General features: G+C 43.6%; 2 protein-coding genes across 3 annotated transcripts in view; one reads left to right on the top strand and one right to left on the bottom strand.

The window, feature by feature from the left end:
* Positions 1-706: 706 nt before the first annotated feature.
* On the bottom strand, positions 707-9,335 carry LOC118084196 (vacuolar ATPase assembly integral membrane protein VMA21). Its single transcript, XM_035113582.3, has 3 exons — positions 9,132-9,335; positions 4,931-5,040; positions 707-2,707 (listed from the first exon to the last, which is right to left on the bottom strand). Exons 1-3 carry the CDS (start codon positions 9,266-9,268, stop codon positions 2,565-2,567), a joined length of 390 nt encoding a protein of 129 aa, XP_034969473.1. The 5' UTR covers positions 9,269-9,335; the 3' UTR covers positions 707-2,564.
* LOC132591449 (uncharacterized) overlaps positions 9,325-22,388 on the top strand; it is a 62,569-nt gene continuing 49,505 nt past the window's right edge. The window contains exon 1 of one of the 2 annotated variants that reach the window (XM_088664461.1): positions 9,325-9,456. The gene's annotated coding sequence lies outside the window, so the exon portion shown is untranslated. Of the gene's footprint in view, positions 9,457-11,165; positions 14,929-22,388 lie in introns of those variants that run through there. The other variant, XM_088664459.1, reaches the window with a different exon arrangement.

The following is a 22,388-nucleotide window of genomic DNA, read 5'->3' as shown; positions in this document are numbered from 1 at the left end:
TGCAAGAATACGCTACTAGTAAAAGTAGAAACAAAGCAGCTTCCAGTGTTAAATAAAAGGTCTTCCCTGTGACTTCTGAAGAATGAAATAATATAGAATACAGTAACTGTTTTTATATGATTCAAAGTTTCAGTTTCCAATATAAGGATACCTTCAAGAACATCTAAGTGTACTTCCTTGCTGCTTGTCATTCCATCATCCCAAACACATACACACATTTAATAAAGCAGATCAGAAGAAACCAGCGTATAAGCAAACACATATAATGCCATATTATCTATTCCACATTATTAAGAGTGTGTTGGAAAAGGACGGAATGACAAGCAGCAAGCAGAAATATTTGTCTACGGAAAGCAATACAGGAGCCAATTACTGAAAAACGAAAAAACCACGTAAGGCTCACTGTACGAGAAAAGCATTCATTGTCCCAGACAGCATGCTGAGTACATGTTAGGAACTTGACAACATGGCTATGCTGAATGAAGTTTTCTCACTTGAAGGAAGCCTATTCTGTTGGACAGAGCTTAATGCAGGCATGCAGCAAGGATCCTCATCCTGTGTGTCATAAGAGCCAATGTATAGAAAGTAATCAGGAAAACTACAGAACTGAAGGTAAGATATTACTTTGCAAACATGCTGGTTAGCAAGGGATGATTCAACAGCAGTAATTTCATTTTTTTGCATTTACTTTTGAATCCACAATTAATTTATGCTATACACTTTCATTTTATTAAAAAGGTTCACCATACACCAATTCCATAGATAAGGGAAGGAAAGAGAAATTTCAACACAATACACTACAAAATAAATTTGCAATTCAGATGAACCAGCAGCATGTTGCCCAACATTAGATTCCTCCTCCTTTAAAAAGCATACATCTTATTTATAGACTCCCTTAAGACACAGTCACTATTCTACATCCTTACATTTTAAAATATTCCCAGAGCTTTATAGTAACACAAGTAGGAGGTTCTCATTTGTAAACATTTTCAATCCCAGGATTTATCTCTTAGGTTAGGATTTAAAAACAGAGTATATAAAACCTTGGAAGGGTAATGATAAAATATTCAAGATTCAGGAAAGTTGTGGAAGTTAATTTCACCTTAAGGAAAAATTTGTCCTTAAGCAGCACTTCACATTAGCTACTGAAACAGGTACAATTCCCAGCTGCACATTGGTGCATTTCAGCTGTGCTTGGTGTGCTGAATCCTGTGTAGCAGGTTCCAGTGAAATCAAGAAGCGATTTTGGAGCAGTTCTGCCACCAGTCTAATCAATAAAAGTGGCAATTTGTTCAAAAGATTTGGCATTTGTCCATGATTACACATACATTCGTAGCTATACTAAGAAACTCATTTATCGACAAAGACACAGGTTGAGGAAGAAGAGCAATGGCCATCAATGACCATCTGGCAATATTATGGAAAAGGTGACAGTATGAAATGTTAAAGATAGTTAATAGTAGCAGTTATGAGAGGGCAACACAAATCAGGTACATTTATTAAAGCAAACCGTGGGGGTGGTATCCACTCAAGTTTTAGTCAGAGCAGACCCACGGAAATTAACAGGTCTAAGCTAATCATGTCCATTAAATTCAATGGCCCTACTCCAAGTAGAACAAATGGATACATTTCTGGGTCTCAACAAACAATGCACAAACATTCTTAGGACTACCTAATGCTATTACCTCAGTTCTTCGAAATTAGGCAAAGCATTCCATTGTTGAGGAAAAGCATGTATTGGAAGGGGGTAACTGAATTAAGAGTCAAGATTAGGGTAGACTCTATACCAGGCATCCTCAAACTGCAGCCCTCCAGATGTTTTGGCCTACAACTCCCATGATCCCTAGCTAAAAGGAACGGTAGTCAGGGATGATGGGAATTGTAGTCTAAAACATCTGGAGGGCCGAAGTTTGGGGATGCTTGCTCTGTACTTTGTGGGGAAAGGTATCCTACATTAGAAGCCACCATGCAAAAATGTGCTAACAGGTGGACTGAAGTTACAAGCTCCTAGACAGGACTCAATGCATCCTCCCTTCTCCATCATAAAGTATATGGAGCCACTTTTTCAAGCACCTGTGTTAACCATGAAGTGTAGCCAGCATACTGTCAGTCAAGGCTCCTAAAGTTGACCCGTCCGCCCCCCAATACACAGGAATAAAATCTATTTCAAAGAACTTAAACCATTTTTGATCCAGACTCTGTTGGCGAAGCTCTGAAATTCTTCATGTTCAACTTTACGAATTACCTAGATGTTCATTTCAAAGCAATTCTAGGCAGGTTACTAAGCAAGCAAATGTTTCCCAGATGCTCTCTGCAGACAGATTGTGAAAATAGATTCCAGGGTACTCCTGTTGAGACTCCCTTCTAGTCTTCCCGACTCTGCCAGGTCTTGAGGCTCATGAAGTCTGAGCTGTAATTTAAAAACTAAAAACGCTACTGGAATGGGGGAATGATGCAATCCCATCTTGTCCCATTTCAAACACCGACTATTAGACTTTACACTCTGGGGCTTTGCTCCACCTGGAAACGTCCCCTCCTTGCCTGCCACGCTGCAACGGCAACTTTTAGTCCTGCTTCCCTTCCCGCCATTGCCGTGAGCCTTCATTCCATGCCACATAGACAAAAAGAGCGAGCACGACGTGAACAGCTACCACAGCAACTATTGCGGCATAAAAATAGCTGTCTCTGCTTGACATTCCAAAGGTACCTAAAAGAACAAAGGGGGTGGGAGAGAGAAGAAGCATTAAAACTTACAGAAAACCAGTAAAAAAATCAGCCAAGGCCTTCATATTTTCTAGTGACCAAATTATTTATATGATAAAAAGATTGTATGATTAGGGCAGAAGTGGCTAAAGTAAAACTATGTCTTCCTTTAAAGGCCCTTGGCTTCTATAAAACCTTCCAGTGTCATAAATATCTCAATTTGAGGGTTTTCTATGGTTCCAACAACAGCTGCAACCTAGAGAAGATTATCAGTGCTTGAGTCTTGAATCCTACCCTCATTTACAAGAGAGTAAGTCTTGCTGAACTAAATAAAACTTAATTCTGAGTAGACATGCATAGGACTGTGCTGCAAGAATGTTTTCAGGTATGATAAGTTTCACTTATGAAGAAAGCAACACACACAGAGGTAAGTCATGTATATTGACATTCTTCCATGATCAACATATGCAAACAAAATGGACCTTTACTCCATGCTAGCCTTCACCAACTTAGTGCCCCCAAGTCTTCTAGACTACAACTCCTATTGGCTGATGCAAGTTGTAATACAAACTATCTGGAGGGCACCAGGTTGGTGAAGACTGCCACACACCACCTCAGTTATATTTAATACCTTTTCCTGCCCATTAATAGCAGTGAACAGAAGCTCTGAAGTTAAGTTATGCACATTTTAAAATTATTATTACTGGGAAGAGAGAGAGAGAGGGTACAACTTAGCAGCCCTACCAAAACATACCGAAATATATCAGCCACGCCCTTATTTTCAGTGTTTATGCTCCAAACATTGAAGATGGGTTACAATAAATTTTTAAAAATGAACACAAGTTTTTGATACCAGCAAGATCACAGGCCATGTGCCTGTGGGCTGCTGATAAGTGGCAGGGCACCTTAGCAGTGGGTACCAGCCGTGGGAAAAAGCAGCCCCCGATAATTCGTGTACCAAGGAACAACAGTCTGCCAATGGCACTACGCCAGCCAGGCAGAGAGGGAATCTCCTTGGGTGAAGTTATGCATGTTTTGTTGAAATGTTTTTGCTTGCAGTTAAATTGTTTTGAATACACATTGGGAGTATTTGCACTGAAGGTGTGGGATATAAATAATATAAAGAAAGAAATGTAGAGAACAGATTTTGCAGTGCTGTTTGGAAAATATACATAAAAAGGAGAGACCACATATATTCCAAGAAAACAAATGTTACATTTCTGGGTACATTTTCGTGAGTATGTTTTTCCATTTCCAGAGTCTACACCAGAGGATGACTCAGAGAACGGAGAAAATTTGTAAGCTGCTTCTGTTCAGCTATGTAATGACAACTGCCCTTTCATCCAATAAATTGGAGAGTAATTTAGGAGGAGCTCTGCTTGTCTCAATTTTCTAACTGAAAGGATAAGAGATAACTTCTGGTTTCTACGAGAAGCACTGCTCTATCTCCAACACAAAATATATATCTAGACACTACCAAAAAAGTGGCTTTCCAACTTTTTCCCCTGTGGAGCACTGGAATATTGTTGAGGATCATAGAATCAGAGTTGGAAGGGACCCTGAGGGTCATCTAGTCCAATCCCCTGCAATGCAACGAAGGAATCTTTGGAGCTCGAACACACAATCCCAAGATTAAGAGTCTCAGGTTCGAGTGAGCTACAAGAAGCCACTTAGGGATTTTTCAGCCTACAGTCCCAATTGTAATGCACTGTGCTAGATGCTTTTAATTGCATTTTTATTGTTTCTTTTATTTCTTATATTTTGTTAACATTGTAATACAATAAAAGTACAATATAAGAAATGAAAGAAGCAATAAAAACACAATGAAAAATCAATATGAATATTTAATACAATGGATGTCCTGTCTTCCAACTTCAGCCACAAATCCATAGACAAGTCGCAGACAATTTTATGGGAGACACTGCCATAAATTGTTTTCAAAACAAGTTTTATGAAGAATTTGATTTCTACATTGCACAATCAAATTAGAATGACACAGAAAAGCCTCCTTCTTCAGTGTTTTGATACTTTAACATCTTGAAAAATGCTTCAACAAAATATTCAGTGCTCGTTACTATTATTCAAATCCTAAGAATACAAAACCCAAAGAAATGCTGCTTACCACATACCAATATGTAATTTTAAAAAATCATCCAAATAATTGATTTACTTTTAAGATAAAAAGCAAAGATAACAAAAAGCAGCAGGTAGTAATAAAGAAAATTACCTTCAAATACGTATACCTTTGATGAGAAATATAGCCCAATAGGTAACATAATCATTAAAGTTGTGAAGAACAGGAGCGTTCTTAGGGTCGAAGCTAAAGAACTTTCATTTCTGCAAGAAACAAATCAGTGTGAGAAATTTGAGCAGGGCAAGCCCGACATATGGAATGTCCAGTGTTTATTTAACCTGCCGTTTGTAGATGGATAAGGTGCAAAGACAGTTAAGACAGGAATGAGGCAAAACAGTGTTTGCTGAAAAGGCATGTTAGGAGTGTAACAACTGATAAGTGAAAATGAGTAACTAAGCAGGCTCATACTGCAGTAATCACTATGTAAAGTTATTTGCTTCAGAATGTTAAGAAGAAGGTAATACTGTAATACAATGTCTTGGTACTGTGCCATGAGGCATCTCTTGACCCCAACACACCTTGGGTGGACAGGGGATCCTGCTGCAGCAGTAATGAAGATGTTTTTGCTTTAGAGTTGGGTCTCTATTTGTATTAGTCCCACCCAGAAACAGACTAGGCAGCACCAGATCCGCTGGATCCTTAGCTGGCTCCACCGCCCTCACATGATGGTAATGGGCCCAATCCAGGCTTCTTTGCTGTACCAGCCCTGCTGCTGCTGTAGTGAAGGGACATTTTCCTGTTTCTGCTGTCCTGACCAACATGAGTAGCAGGGCTGCTCTGTGAAGCCCTGCCGCTGCTAGACAGGGGTTAGGATTGTAGCCTACTTTTATTTGTTCTGAAATCAACTAATAAATGATGGATTTACTTGTGGAATTACACACATTGCTTAGAACTGCTGAACAAGTCTACTACTGGTAATTAATACTGTCTACGGGAAACAATTAAGGCTATTGTTTTTGACAGACACTATGAAAATGCGCCATTGCATATGGCATGTGATGTGTATGCCATATTGTTCAATTTAATGACTGTATTGATAGGAATTTTAAAATTCTCAATGTCTACAAACAAGATCACAAAGTTGCATTCCTGGCAAGTATTACAACCAGAATTAACAAGCAATCAAATACCTCTCAATGGATTAACAAGTGATCAAACACCTCTCTCTGGATAAGATACCAGCTGTATACATATTGAGAAAGGAAAATATTTAATTTAAACATGGATCACCTGCATTTTAAAGGGCATGTTTTCACAGAAGCAAGTATTATTTCAGATGCTGCCGTGTGGATGAATCTCACAACCAATTTAACACAACTGCGCTGCTGGTGACCCAGCACAGAGATCCATGTTTGCAGAAACATACCAGCACCTCTTTTTTCCACACAGGAATCTCCATTCAATTTGATGGAGGAACCAACCTGCATGCGCAGATGAGTATGGGTTGTATCCAGTGCTGGTCCTGCTCAGAGTTAAACCCACTGAAATGAATGAACATGACTAACTTAGGTCCATTAATTTCAGTGATTCTACACTGAGTAAAACTTACCGTAGTTGTGTACAACCCTATGTGGCATTTTACACTAAGCATCTTTATTTTAAGCATGATAGATTTACAGGCATACTGGAGTAACTAGGCTTGCTTCCAAATTTGCTGGATGAGGCGAATGGCTGGGGATTGTGTGCATCCAATTTATCACTTTAGTCTTTAAAGACCTAAATGACTTAGGACCCAAATATATGAAAGTCTCCTTATCTACATACCCTCTCAGCTGTCTTGGTACTTCCACCACCTTGTGAAATGTGGGGAATGGCAGCCTAGAAGAGGATTTTCTCCGCAGCAGCCCCTAAACTGTGGAATGCTGTTCCCACTCTGGCACCTTTCATCATACACTGAAGATGCATTTCTTTACTTTGGCCTCTTGACATGTAGGATCCTATTGTTGCTGTTGTTGTATTTATTTACTTATAGTCTGCCTTTTTTCCCTAACAGGGACTCCAAGTGGCTTTTGATAAAATAAGAACAGCTAAAGGGGGGGTCATTAAATTCTTCTTCTGATTGCATATTGTTTAAACAGATTTTGATCTTTTGTTTCTATATTATTGTAGTTCTCTCTGGGACCTTATGGAGAAGCATTGGAAAGTCTATGATGCAACACTGCAACCTAGTGGAAATTGGCATTTGTTAGCTGCTACTGTGAATCACAAATGCAAGTACATTTTAGTAGTACTTTAGGCTCCATAAGCAAATACAGCATTTTGTTTGTTATGTTAGATTTTACATTCAATCTGATACTGTACACCAGGGGTGGCCAACTCCCAAGAGACTGCAATCTACTTACAGAGTTAAAAACTGGCAGTGATCTACTCCCTTTTTGGGGTTCAGGTCAAAGTTGTTGAGCTTTTTTAGGTAGGGGGAAAGCTCTATTTTTTGGGGGTGCAGGACAAAAAATTGAGCTTTTTAAAGTTGTTGAGCTTCTTTGGGGGGGGGACTCAGTGATCTACCAGTGATCTAGCACGGATGTCCAGTGATCTACTGGTATATCAGGATCTACCTGTTGGACGTGCCTGCTGTACACCAATCACAGTTTATTTTTATGTGGGCTTCCACTGGTCAATGCTTGCTTTGTTGAGTTAGTTGTTTATACCAAAATAAAGTGACCTGGCCAAGTCTGAATGTCAAAAACAGGTGCATTTAGATCATGTAAACTGGCTTATACTGGTCACCTCCTGCTTACATACAGAGGTATTCTGGGCTGACTTGTCTGAACAGCATTTGCTTCTTGAGATCTAAGTAAAGAGCCAGAATGGTGTGGTTAGAGCTTCAGACTTTGGCTGGAAAGATCTGGATTCAAACATCAACTCAGCTACAAACCTTACGGGGTGACCTTGCCCAGTATATCCATAAGATATACTTTTTAAAGAGCTATAGACTGCCACCATGAACAAATGGTAATATGAATTCCAGTCATGATCAGTTGTCAAGGTCAAAACTTTTGTTTTGTCATAAACTACATATGGCAAAGGAACATTTGTTTTTGCTTTAAATAACAGTGTTTTGATCATTTTAATTTCAGTAATGAACATATTTAAAAGATAACTCTGAAAAAAGCCCTTCTGGTTTTTTATTATATCCAACACCCACCAGGACAATTTTCAATCCAACCCTCTTTCTGCTCCTCATCCTTTCCAGATGCCTACATGATCAAACTGAAGTACAACACACACCTTGCCAAAACCAAACTACATGCTAGCCCAAAATGAAGACAATACCCTATCCTACTGTTCCCCCGCCCCTACTGTGGTATTCAGCAGCATACTGCCTCCAATTCAACAGGATGTTCATTTATTAAATTCATCATCTCGGCTTTCTACCAAATGGGTGTTCCATACAGCCAATCATCAGGTAGCTGCTGATAAAGAAGATTCCTCCAGGTTTGCCTAAATCACCCTTTAAATCCATCAAAGCTGGTGACTATCCCCACTTATGCCTGTGGACTACATCAAAAAGCTAGCATGGTAAGTCAAATACAGTAGCTTAGTTGGTAGGGCATGAGACTCTTAATGTTAGGGCCGTGGGTTCGAGCCCCACATTGGGCAAAGATTCCTGCACTGCAGGGGGTTGCAGAAAATGACCCTCCCAACTCTTATGAGAGAACATTCCACTCCATCCCTCTCCCCTTGACAGGAGGTCTCTGAATCCCTGACATTTCTAAGTAGGGCTGAGGAGGCCCCACACCTGAAACCCCAAAGAGCTGTTGGAAGCCAGTGTAGAAACCAAGCCTTCAGTTATTTGAAGAAACACCCTGCTGCCGGTAGAGATTCAGCGGGAGCCTTCTTGTGCCAATCTCTATTCCGCCAGGCAATCAAAGAGAGCTTCCCCTACCCCCCCCCCCCAAATAACGGCCTTTTGGGTGTTGCTTTTAAAAAGAAAATCCTTCCCACCCACCCACGCTAACTTTTTATTGCAAATAAATCGATGACACACTGAGCCACAAAGACCAGTGACCTGGCTCGGCATTAAGGCAGCTTCCTATGTCCCTGTTTCGTTTCCTCATTTTGACGTGCAGGGAACTCCCAAACACACACGCACCCCCATCAGTATCTGGGGGGGGGGAGCACGTCGCCTCCTCCCCCGGTCAAAGCAAGCGAAGGCCACAATCCTACATTCACTTACCTGGGAGTAAGCCCCATCGACGGGGCTTACCTCTGAGTAGGCATACCCAGCACTTCCCCCCTCCATTCCCACCCGCTTCCCCCCCTCCATTTTATGTTATTTGCTTTAATTTATAACCTGGGATCGGGAGGCGAGAGCGCGTTCAGGGCGGCCTTGTCGTAGCGCTCCATGTCAGAGAAGGTATCAGCCTTTCCCCACACTGCCTCTCCGGCAGCGGCGAAAGGAACAGGAGAAGCTGCGCGCGCAGAGAGCATCCTGGTCAGCTGACGCCTTCCCTTCCCATCCTCCTCAGCGGCCGCCGGTCAAGTGACGGCGGGAAAAAAAAGGCTCGCCGGGGTCCCTTGCAGAAGGGAGGAGAGCGAGAAAGGTGCCTAGACTTTCTCTCCGGGTTTCGGGAAATGCCTAGACCGTCTCCCAGGGCGCCCTCTTCGGAGCCCCAGAGGTAAGAGGTAGAAATGCAGACTGTGATAAATGAAAAGCCTGCGTTTTCTCGAGATGTGAATAGGACTGTGAGGGACTGGGGCATAGCTGCCAAGTTATCCCTTTTTAAAAGGGATTTTCCCTTATGCTGAATAGGCTTCCACGCGAGAAAAGGGAAAACTTGGCAGCTATGGACTGGGGGCGACAAGCGGAGGTAACCGGTTTTAGTCCTACTCGGAGTTGTTGTTTAGTCGTTCAGTCGTGCCCGACTCTTCGCGACCCCATGGACCAGAGCACGCCAGGCACTCCTGTCTTCCACTGCCTCCCGCAGTTTGGTCAGACTCATGTTAGAACACGGTCCAACCATCTCGTCCTCTGTCGTCCCCTTCTTCTAGTGCCCTCCATCTTTCCCAACATCAGGGTCATTTCCAGGGATTCTTCTCTTCTCATTAGGTGGCTAAAGTATTGGAGCCTCAGCTTCAGGATCTGTCCTTCCAGTGAGCGCTCAGGGCTGATTTCCTTAATAATGGACCTGTTTGATATTCTTGCAGTCCAGGGACTCTCAAGAGTCTTCTACTCGGAGTAGACCCGCCAAAAGAATTCTTTAATATCGGGGTGGGGGTGGGGTGGACTAATCTAGGCTGCGTTCGCAGGCGTTCGAAGCACATCCTCTTCCTCAAAGGATTCTGGGAAATGTAGTTTGTCCCTCACAGAATCCTCAACAGCAATCAATGCATTACAGTACAGTGCCCAGAATCCTTTTGTGTATGTGTTTGTTCGTTGCAATTGTGCTTTTGAGATACAGTGGTGTACACAGCTTTAGTTGGTTAAAACCCAACATTTTTTATTATTTTTATTATTTTTTAATTGCTTTGTGTTCAGTGAGGCCTGTTTCATACAGGTTCATCTACAGTTATCATTTGTACTTTAAAAAACCCTCAGCAACAGTACAAATTCACTGGGAAAATATTAATACACTATGTCTTAAACAGCAAATAAGATATTTTTAAAAAAGAAAAAAAGCTGTGTCAAGAATGACCATTGATTGATGGGACGGTTACGAATAACTCTACTTACGAATGTTTCTACTTACGAATGGAGCTCCGTCTGCCATCTTGGATGCAGTTTAGACAGGATTTTTTCTACTTACAAATTTTTAGATAGGGTTGCTTCAACTTACATTTTTTTCTCCCAATGCATTCTTATGGGATTCGACTTACGAATTTAACCTGCCATTTTTTTCCGACTTACAAATGTGCATTCGGAACGCATTAAATTCGTGAGTAGAGGTACCACTGTATTCTTATTTGATTTGTCAGTAGGGATTGGTTGGAGGATGGATGGCGGCTAACAGATTGAGGTTGAATCCTGACAAGACAGAAGTACTGTTTTTTGGGGGACAGGAGGCGGGCAGGTGTGGAGGACTCCCTGGTCCTGAATGGGGTAACTGTGCCCCTGAAGGACCAGGCGTGCAGCCTGGGAGTCATTTTGGACTCACAGCTGTCCATGGAGGCGCAGGTCAATTCTGTGTCCAGGGCAGCTGTCTATCAGCTCCATCTGATACACAGGCTGAGACCCTACCTGCCTGCAGACTGTCTAGCCAGAGTGGTGCATGCTCTAGTTATCTCCCGCTTGGACTACTGCAATGCGCTCTATGTGGGGCCACCTTTGAAGGTGACCCGGAAACTACAACTAATCCAGAATGCGGCAGCTAGATTGGTGACTGGGAGCGGCCGCCGAGACCACATAACACCAGTCTTGAAAGATCTACATTGGCTCCCAGTACGTTTCCGAGCACAATTCAAAGTGTTGGTGCTGACCTTTAAAGCCCTAAATGGCCTCGGTCCAGTATACCTGAAGGAGCGTCTCCACCTCCATCATTCTGCCCGGACACTGAGGTCCAGCACCGAGGGCCTTCTGGCGGTTCCCTCGTTGTAAGAAGCCAAGTTGCAGGGAACTAGGCAGAGGGCCTTCTCGGTGGTGGCGCCTGCCCTGTGGAACGCCCTCCCAACAGATGTCAAAGAGGAAAACAACTACCAGACTTTTAGAAGACATCTGAAGGCAGCCCTGTTCAGGGAGGCTTTTAATGTTTATTAGATTGCTGTGTTTTATTTTTCTGTTGGAAGCCGCCCAGAGTGGCTGGGGAAACATAAAAGGACTTAACTTGACACTATGTGATGTTTTGTATGTGCAAGATGCACAAAATAATTTGCTTTCCATTTCACAGATGTCTGAAGAAGGGTATGGAGTTTCTTTTGAAAATGGAAGCTGTCTCATCAAGAAAGGAGATGAGGAATTTCTGAATGCTCCAAGAGTTGATAATCAATATGTGTTTACTTTTGATTATGATGATGAAAATGTGGTTTATATACCTGAAGAGGCCTGTGATGCTAACACTGATCAGTTTCTTCTTACAGGTGGTTTTCGTCACACCAATGGCCACCTGAGTTTGCAGGAGGTGTCCAATGAGGAGCCTGGAAGGGTTCAGGGTTTAAAGGTTCAACCCTGTGATTCTTTTGCTGATTGCAATGATGTAATTGCTGATGATGGGAAGCTGTCTAGCAGACAGACTTCCACACCCTGTGAAGTGATTCATATTGATCTAGCTGATCAAATGACACTTTCAGTGGATGAAGTTGCAAATGGCCAAGATGGTCAACTGACTCCCTCAGAGAGTGAAGAGGGGTACATCAGGAATGATGGTAATGCCGATCTCATTGGAGTGAAATGCTCCGGTCCCAGTGAAGGTGAATTCACTTCTCAGGAGCTAGATGCTTTCCTGGATGAGAAGCGAATTCAGAAGGATCTCTCACATCCCAAAAGTTCTTGGGAGGGTAGTTTGTGTGAGGGAACTGGGAATTCTGGAAAATCAATGCAGCAGGGACTAACACCCTTGTTGCACAGTGCCAATCCAGAGAAGATGCAAAAGAAAGGTATTTCCATGGTTCACCCAGATGGTGATGTCAATCCCAAGGGAGTGGTAAAGGAGGAAATTTCCCTGGTTCACCTAGGTGGTGCTACCAATCCCAAGTGGGAGGAAGGTGGGGGAATTTTCCTGGTTCATGCAAATAATGTGATTCACCCAAGTGAGAATGCAATTTTGCCAGGTGAGGATGGTGCAGCACAAGCTGCAAATGATGGTCAGGATGGTTCAAATTCAGTGGGAGGTAGTGGTACTGCTGTAGCTGGTGATGCAGCAGGCTACAAAGGTGTTGAAACCTCACTCAGACCTGTATTTAAGTCTGACACTGAATTGGGAGAACCACTGCTCACCATTGGTAATTTTTCTCCAGAGAAAGAGGAAATGAGTGTTTGCAAATCTGGAGGAGCCACAACAGGCAAACAGCCTGAGAGATTTGCTGTTGAGTTTGCTAAGACTGCTGATGCTGTTCTTAGTAGCTCAGAAAAGGTTTTTAAACCTGCAAGGTTCAAGGAGGTTCAGGAAATGACCTCAAAAGATGCTCAACCATGGCTAGCTGCCATGAAAGCAGAGATTGATTCCTTAGATAGGAATCAGACCTGGGAGCTGGTCAAAATGGTCCCAGGAATGAAGCTGGTAAAGAGCAGGTGGGTCTTTAAGGCCGAAACTGATCAACATGGCAAGGTAGTGAGGCACACAGTCAAACTGGTCGCAACAGGGTTTTCACAGGTTCAAGATGAAAACAACATTGAGACTATTGCACCAAATGTGAAGTATGAGAGCTTAAAGATTTTGCTCAAGATTGCTTCACAAGAGAAAATGCACGTATCACATTTTGTATTGGATGCTAATGATGCAAATGTTTTGACTGGGATTTTGCAGGAGGATCTGTTTTTACTTCCACCTGCAGGAGTGCACGTACCACAGGGGATGGTCTGCAAGTTGAAGAAATCCCTATTTGGTCTCAAGAAGAGTGCCAGGTGTTGGGACACGACACTAACAGAGATGTTGCTTTCTCTAGGTTTTCACCAAAGTATTGCTGATTCATGTGTGTTTGTCAAGGAAGAGGGAGAGCACAAACTGTATTGCTTTTGTTATGATGCTGAAATGCTTATCTTCTGGAAACACAAGGATTTGTACCTGCGTACACTTGCTAAGTTGCAGGAACACCACACCATGGTGGATCTTGGTGAGGTTTCCAACTATTTTTCTCTGGAAGTTGAGAAAGACAAAGAAGGTAATTTTCTGGTGCACCAGACCCAGAAAATTACAGAGGTATTGAACAGGATGGATTTGGGTGATACAAATCCTGTAGACACACCTATGGTGCCAGGTTATTGGAGAGATGATAACGCAGAAGCATTTTCTGACACCACATTGTATAGATGTGTTCTAGGCAAACTATGCTTCATTGCAAAATGTTCAAGACCTGACATTGCTGCAAGCTGTGATTTGCTTGGCAGGCATGCTGACAATCCTACTGTTAAGGATTGGCAAGCTCTGCAGCGCATAGGTCGCTATCTTCGAAGCACTATGCACTACAGGCTGAAGTTGACAAGTCAGAAGACTGGAGGTCTTGAGATTTTTGCAAATGCAAGTTTCAGAAGTGATGCCACAGGTGGCACAAGCTCTTCTGGGGTTTGCTACTTGTACAACCACTGTCTGGTTGGCTGGATGTGCAAGGAGCAAACAATAGTGAGTCTGAGTTCCTATGCAGCGGAGCTCAACACTCTCTCATTCTCGCTCACAGATTGCGAGTGGTTGATGCAACTGTTTCAGGATGTCAAAGTCAAGGTGACTTGCCCAGTACAGGTGTATCAGGACAACATTTCCTGTTTGGATTTGCTAGCTTCAGAGGGTTGCAAGCAAAGGTCCAAGTTCTTGCAGATGAGGGTACGTCATGCAAGAGAGTGTATCAGGAAGGGACCAGGTCAAGTGTCCTACATGCCAGGTATTGATTTTCCTGCTAGTGTGTTGTCCAAGGTTGTTAACAAAGAACAACTAAAGATGGATGTGCCAAAGCTACAGTTGGGATTACTGAAGTTTAAGGTTACACAGGATGGGGGAGTTTTGTTAGGATTTCATAGTAGATTCTGTTCCACCTTAAACAGGAACAGGCTTGGCAGAGGATGTTGAATGTATCACATGATATATATTTCCGTGGGTTGTACTATTGTAATACTGTTAGTTAGTCTTGCTTTCGCTTTGAGGATGGAGACAGACACGTTTGGTCTATCTTCCGAGATGCTTTAGATGCTTTGTAATAAACGCTTGTAAATATGCAAGGACTTCTCTCTGAGTATTCCTTCTGCTGCTGCTGCTGCTGCCAAACCACGCTAACGCTGGAATGAGCTCTGTTGATTGCGTGCTCAGGTCACAAAGACCTTGAGTCATGTTCCATGGGAATCACCGGGACTGAGAAAAAGAGGAGGCTGCCGGCTGGACCTCCCAATGGTGATATCTCAACAATACTCGCCGTATAAGAAAACGACCCGGCATATAAGACGACCCCTGACTTCTGAGAAGATTTTCCTGGGTTAAAAAGTGTCTTATAGGCAGGAATATACAGCATAGGTAAGTATATTAGAGGAATGAAGGAAAATGTTAGGCAGAGAACGAGAGAGGGTGGGTTTGGAATGTTGGTTGTGAATGGTGCTTGGATTGGAGTTTAAAAAGCAAGTCTGATTACAAGACAGCACAGCAGAGGGTCAGTTCAGCTGAGTTTGGAGTCGGATGAGCTGAGGTTGAGTTTGGGAGTGGGTGGTTGATAGCATGAGAGTTGCTGGTGGATGGGGAGCAAAGTTCTTTTATCTAAAATAGGGTTAGTATTGTATTAGCCATTTTGTATGCACAACAAGGTAACAAGATAAACTGAAAACATACGCTTTACACCAGTGTTTCCCAAAGTGGGCCATGCTGTCCCCGGGGGTGCTGGAATGATTCAGGGGGGCGGTAGTAGCCTTGGGTGCAATCAGGAGGCATTGAATAAAAATAAGGGGGCTATGGAAGCATATAGAAAGAAGTGAATAAAAATTTGAAAAACATGTTTCACCTGTTGTGTAATGACACTTACTGCCAGGTCAGGCATCCATTGTAGAATGGTAACACCTCCCATGGATCTAGCGGTCATGCTGGGGTGGTGGTGGTTCCCAGTCTAGGATGAACTCTTTTTGGCTTCACTCAAGCCCAGGAATTGGATTACAGCTTGCCTGCCTATTTGGCCAATGGGTGGTGGGCTGCGGTGGCAGCCCTGCTCCTGGGGCGGATCAGACTGCACCAGCAGACTTCACTCCTGTCCACCCCATTGATTTTTCTAGCTTCAGAGTGTCTTATTTACAACAACATTTTACTTTACTATGTGTAGGACTGTCATGGATATGGCATGGGAGTTATAGTATGAACAACTCTGAATCCTTGGTCAAGAGCAATGGATGCTGGGAGAGACAGAAAGAGCAGGCTGGGCCTTTAACAAAACTTGCCAAGTCCCTCTCTGCTAGCCCCAATTAGCTGCCTGCATAGGAATGTGGTAATTGCCTTTGGCTGAAGAAGAAACACCGGTGTTCCCTATTTCCTTATGGTGCGGATGGGAGGGGCTTTAATCACTCTATCCTGTCCACCTGGGGTCGGCTTGACCCTGATGAGTTGGGAGGGAATGAGAGAACTGTCTTACTATCTGCTAGTATTAGATCAGAGTGTGAAGTAAGACAGGTGAAGACAAATGGGCTACACCTGAAATCATTGGTAAACTGCTAATTGGAGCCGCATTTCCATTGGTGGGAAAACGGAACCCCACCTGACCCTTTCCCCATAACTTGGGAGTTCTAGCATTAGAACTTTGCATTTTGCCACTTGCAATTTTGCCAGAGCTTCTGCGAGTATGAAGCTGTGAGAAGAGAAGGGGGGCCTGCGGGCTGCGCCTTCTGAAAGCTTTGCAACAAGTTATATCTGCGTAACCGTATGTATCTTTTAGTTAGAGCAATTTGTATGCTTATGTTTATTATTTGCTATCTCTGTATCCTCACAAGAAATGTGCACTGCTAATTTTTAAGTTGTATGTTTTACACTTTTTAATAAAGCCTTGAAAAGGTATATTTTGGTTTGGACCTTGAGTATTGTTCAGGGTGGGGCAACTAGTCCGGTCCCTTGACCATTTGGTCGCATACTGAGTGTTAGGCTGCACAAGTGAGTTTGCCTGGGTTTGAGTAAAGAAACCAAACCAGTTGAATTTCTGCCTGCTTTATTAAGAGTAGTCAGAGGCTTGCAACCTTGTAACAAGGCGGAGAAGCTATCCCTTTTGAGCTCTCTGGCCAGGTGCAAGTGAGAAAGGGTGGTGGTAGCGAACTACTGGGAAATTGTTTTGACTACGGCTCACAAGAGAAGTGCTGAGTTGTGTGTTTCCCACAAGCTGCTCAAGCCAGGAGATTGGCTGGGACAGGCAAGTGAGAGCCACCGACCATTACAGGGACATAGGTAGAAATGTAGATACCTAAAAGAAGCGCAAATTTGTCGCCGCATCTTTTTGTTTGTTCACTTAAGGTAGGTTTCCAACAGGGTGCTGAAGTTTGCTTTACACCAAGTAATTATAAAACCCTTTTAATTATTGATGTTTAACAAATGATTGTGTTATACCAGGGGTGGCCAACTTCCAAGAGACTGTGATCTACTCACAGTTAAAAACTGGCAGTGATCTACCCCCTTTTGGGGGGTTCAGGTCAAAGCTGAGCTTTTTGGGGGAAGGAAAGCCCTGTTTTGGGGGTTCATGTAAAAGTTGTTGAGCTTCTTTAGGAAGGAGGAAAGCAACATTGAGCTTTTTTTAAGAAGGAAAGCTTTGTTTTTGGTGGTTCAGGTCATTTTAGGGGTGCAGGACAAAGGTGTTGAGTTTTTTTGGGGGGGAGCCAAAGTTTTTTAGCTTCTTTGGGGGGGGGAGCCACTGATCTACCGGTGATCTATCACAGATGTCCAGTGATCTACCGATAGATCACGATCTACCTGTTGGACATGCCTGTGTTATACCACATGCCTCATATTTGGCTATGCTGTGAATGGAATATTAAGATAAATAAAATCTGTGGTGGCAGCAGGAATAAAGGGAGGCTATAGAAATATCCATCAAAACCCAGATCAGAACTGTACATTTTGTTAAGAGTGGGAAGACTATACAGGGGAGCTGGGCGCAGTGCCATAGCACCACCTGGCAGAGGCTTCCATAGACCCTAGCAGGTTTTACATACATACAGTGGACGCTCGGGTTGCGAACGTGATCCGTGCGGGAGGCAAGTTTGCAACCCGCAGTGTTCGCAACCCACAGCGCTGCTTCTGCACATGCATGGGTCGTGATTTGGTGCTTCTGCGCATGTGCAAAGCGCCAAAACCCGCAAGTAACCTGTTCCGGTACTTCCAGGTTCGGCACGGTGCGCAACCCGAAAACACGCAACTTGAAGCGTATGTAACCTGAGGTATGACTGTATAGCTGGGAGGGGGGTGTTACAGGGAGGCCAAAAGGTCATGAGATGCAAGAGGTACAGACTGTGACATTTCTCTGCAAATGTTTGTGACATTTTAACAGGCATGCCTGCTAGCAGGGATTGTCTTCTATTTTGGTTTTGTGCTGCATGCCAAGTGCCTTTAGAAATAATAATTCATTTGTAATTAGGATTAGAGTGCAATATTATACAGTAATTATATTTCATAAGAATGTGACCTTTCTGCAAAGCCCCTTGCCAGAAGACAGCAAGTAAGTGGCATAGATAAGAGTATGTGTCAAGTGGGTTGCTTTGTTCCTGAAAGAATTGCAACCAGTCCACATGTGGTGGGAGTAGCATTTCATTCAACAGGGCATGCTTGGTCTAGATGCATAGCAGAATACACACACTCATGAAGAGGCTCTTCAGGCAAAATGGCTCTAGCCCAGGTCCCATCTGCATTATGCACTTAGAGCCAGGAGTTTAAGGGCATTGAGAGTTGTTAGGCGACTAGATGGACTAATGATCTGACTCAGTATAAAGCAGCAAGTGAAGCATGCCCTGGCATGGAGATCAAGCATGCCCTCCAACATTTGGGGAAGTGCCTTAGCTCAGTGAGAGCATCTGGTTTTCAGGTATAAGGTCCAAGGTTCAGTCTCTGGTAGCATCTCCAGACAGTGCTAGGATGGACGGTTCAGAAATCCTGGAGACAGGCCCGGCTCACCCATTGACTCTAGTGGTGCGTTGCTCCAGGGCGCCTGGGCGATCAGGGGGCGCTGAGGGGTGCCCCAGCAAGTGGGGGAGCTGCACGGCGGCCTCCCTTTTCCCTCCACCAGCTGCGCCGGGAGAGCAGGGGGTAAGCGAGCGGAACAGGGGCACTAGGACCCTGTTCCGCTCTGCAGCGCTAGGGTCATCCCTCACCCCATTGCTGCGTTTCTTTCGTAGAGGCGACGCCACATGGCAGCACCTCTACCAATGAAACGCAGCGCCCTGTTGGCGGGAAGGAAACGGCTGTGGACCCTGCAAGCGCCGGAGTTGCGGGAGACGGCTGGGAAAGGCCCGGCGCGGCCTGCCCAGGCACCCTAGCCCGCTGGGAGAAGGGAGGAAGGCCGCACGGAGAAGCGGCGCCCCTCCCCCCTCAATCCGGCATCGGACAGGTGGGCGGCGTCCGGCACAGCGTGGCCCCGCTGTGAGGTGCAGGGGCCGCCATGAGGCTCCCCCCGCCCCTGCCGCCCGGCACGCCAGGTAAGAACTTTCCTTTTTTTAAGAGGGGGGGCGCCCGAGGGATCCCTGCACCAGGGCGCCCGTTGACCTTAAGACGGCCCTGCCTGGAGAGCTGCTGTCAGTCCGTGTCAGCAGTACTGAGCTAGATGGGCCAGTAGTCTAATTCAGTAATGTTATAGATTTGGGAGGGGGACCCCCCCCCCAAAAAAAAAGCAACCCAAGAAATTAATCAGTGGTGGATTTTTGATAATTTGTACCATAATGTGAAGGGAGAAATACAAACTTCAGGGGAATTATTGGGCTAGTCTATGCAAAACGACCTGGCCAGGCTGGGGCCATTAAGAAACAAAAGAGGGCCATTGGCAATGCAAGACCACTGTTCTTTCCCTCCTGCCCTGATGTGTGAACAGATACGTACAGGGGTTTGGAAGGTTGTCCCGGTTTGAGGTGACAAGAAAAGGGAGACTGGCAGCAAGGGGTTTTGTCATGAGAAAGAAGAAGAGCCTGGGATTCATTTTGGCGCAGGCTGGCTGAAGGCTGGGTGCACTGCTGCAGGGACAAGTCCCTCTTGAAATGACCATGCTGTAGGATCTGGACTCCCTCCATACAGACTGCAGGTGTAAATAGGTGAACAAACCATATTTTTTAAAGGTACTACAGTCTCCTCTATGTCTTAATTCTCCAAAGGACCACAGACCCTGGGGGAGTGCTAGGAGCACCATAGGCTCTTGCCACCACTCAGCAGAGAGAGTGGGAGGCACCCAAATTTTGTAACAATATAATGTAGCTTCCTATATTCACATATACTGTATGCTACTAACACGAGTTTGACCAAACTGCAGGAGGCAGTGGAAGGCAGGAGTGTCTGGCGTGCTCTGGTCCATGGAGTCACGAAGAGTCAGACATGACTAAACAACAAATATTCACATACACCTAACCTTTACAAAAGAGGATTCAGCTTTAGATCGTAATGTAGAAATGCACAGGCAACTCATCTGTTAGTAACTTGTTTGTGAATGTTATTTACAAAGCTGATGATGAGCAACCACTTTTCCGTGTTGCTAAGAAGCACTCTTCTTTAGTAAAAATTGAGAGAAGGAAGTTACTTAACATCCTTTAAAAGCAATTTCATCAGGGCTGAGATTCTCCAGCCTCTTCTCTGCTTGTCTTTAGGCATAATAAAATGTTCTGTTGCCAAATAAAAGAGCCATCAGTACATGAAATGCTAAGACAACTATCTTTTTTTAAAAAAAGCAATTTATTAAATTTTCCAAATAAACACATTAAACACATTAAACAAAAATAAACAAAACAATACATTCAAAAACAAATACATCACACACAAATTTTTCTTTTTACCAATTATTCCCAATGCTCTGACGAGCTTTGACTTCCCTCCCTCCCCTCATTTGGTTTTCTTTCCAACTCTTATCTCGCAGTTCCTTATTCCTTATTTCAAGTCATTTCGTAGGATTTATTTCAGTCCTGCAAGTGTCTTTAAACTTCTACAGTTCTTTTCCATATCGTCCACAAATTTACTCCAATCTTTTTGGAACTTTGCCTCTCCCTGGTTTCGGATCCTGCTAGTCAGTCTTGCTAGTTCCGCATAGTCTATCATAGTTGCTAGTTCCGTATAGTCTATGCTAAGACAACTATCAATAGTCTTCTTATTAATCAAACAAATGAATGCAGTTCAAGTTATGGAAGTAATCTGCATTACCCTCTTCATTGTGAATGAGCCTGCTTTGATGAAAAGCTTTTTGGTTCCTGGTCATTTTAGAACTCTCTTAATTCCATTATGCATGCCGGCCCATAAACTTCTTTAGAGCTGTTGCTTTTGGCATGTTTTTTTTAAAAAATAATAATAATGTAGTGATACCCATTACTGTGCAGGTGAAATTATAACAGTTACTCTTTCAAAGCCCGGAAGCTGGAATGCAGATTCTACTCACTGAACATTGTCTGATAATGTGCTAAATAAAACAATTGCTTAAATGGCCCTGCTTCTGAGTGGAGTGGAGGGTGGAAATATACCAATTAACAGCATGAATCTTTCGAACCTTGGAGGCACATTTGGAGACCTAAGAAACTAGTAAATACATATTTCACAGAATAAAACCTAAGAATGCTCAACACCCCCCCCCCCAAAAAAAAAACCCAGGCAAAACACCTACACCCCCACAAAAGACAAAAACACTGACAGATACTGGCAATATCTTCCCCAAAGCAGGCAACTTCCCAATCAAACAACCCCCTCCCCCCGCAAAGCCAATATACTCATTTAAAAATAATTGGGAGCATGGCCTTGGAGGTGTGCCTAGGACCTAGGAGGATGCCTGAGGGTGCTCCATTAAGCACCCTAGCTTTACAGGAAATATTAAGCAGCTAGGTGGCTGGATGCAAAAGAGCACAGGGCTTCAACACCTTGAATTGTTGTTGTTTAGTCGTTTAGTCGTGTCCGACTCCTGTCTTGCACTGCCTCCCGCAGTTTCGTCAAACTCATGTTCGTAGCTTCGAGAACACTGTCCAACCATCTCGTCCTCTGTAGTTCCCTCAATCTTTCCCAACATCAGGGTCTTTTCCAGAGAGTCTTCTCTTCTCATGAGGTGGCCAAAGTATTGGAGCCTCAGCTTCACGATCTGTCCTTCCAGTGAGCACTCAGGGCTGATTTCCTTAAGAATGGATAGGTTTGATCTTCTTGCAGTTCATGGGACTCTCAAGAGTCTTGAATAGTTATGGCAAAAAAAGGAGTTGGCAACACTTGCTGAAATTGCATCTTCTACACACTATGGCAAGATAACAGTTATTGACCATAAAATCACAATATTAAAGCAACCCAATTTAAGTTCACGGAATTATAACTATATGATATTTTTAAACAAATATTTACTGGGGTTTTTTAAATAAAATAATAATAATAATGCAAGAACCATTAAACACTTATCCAGCAGTACATCTAATGGTGTTTGTTCTATCCATTGACTTTAGACATAAACTCACACATTCAGTGTTCAAACCTATCAGTTAACGTCACCTTTCCCCCGAGAAGACTTAGTGGTTGGTATAACAAGATCTTGGTTTTGGTCATTAACATAGTTAAGGAAAGGGGTCTACGTTTCTTGGAAGGTGTCTCTCTTCATTATGCCTTCAGTTGCCTTCTTGTGTCTGGTGAGATGTTCAGACATTGTTGCGTCCCAGATATTATTTCCCCATATCTTCAGGGGTATTAAAAAGAAGCAACAGTGCAAATGGCACTGAGGGCTGGTGTGGTCTAGTGTGTTTAGTGTCAGACTCGGCCCTCGGACAACAAAGTTCCAATTCCCATTCAGCCATGGAATTCACTGGGTG

Source organism: Zootoca vivipara, chromosome Z2 (genome assembly GCF_965207765.1).
Source record: "Zootoca vivipara chromosome Z2, rZooViv2.hap1.1, whole genome shotgun sequence".
In the NCBI taxonomy this organism is placed as follows: Eukaryota; Metazoa; Chordata; class Lepidosauria; order Squamata; family Lacertidae; genus Zootoca; species Zootoca vivipara.
This window is presented reverse-complemented; position numbering and strand designations above follow the sequence as displayed.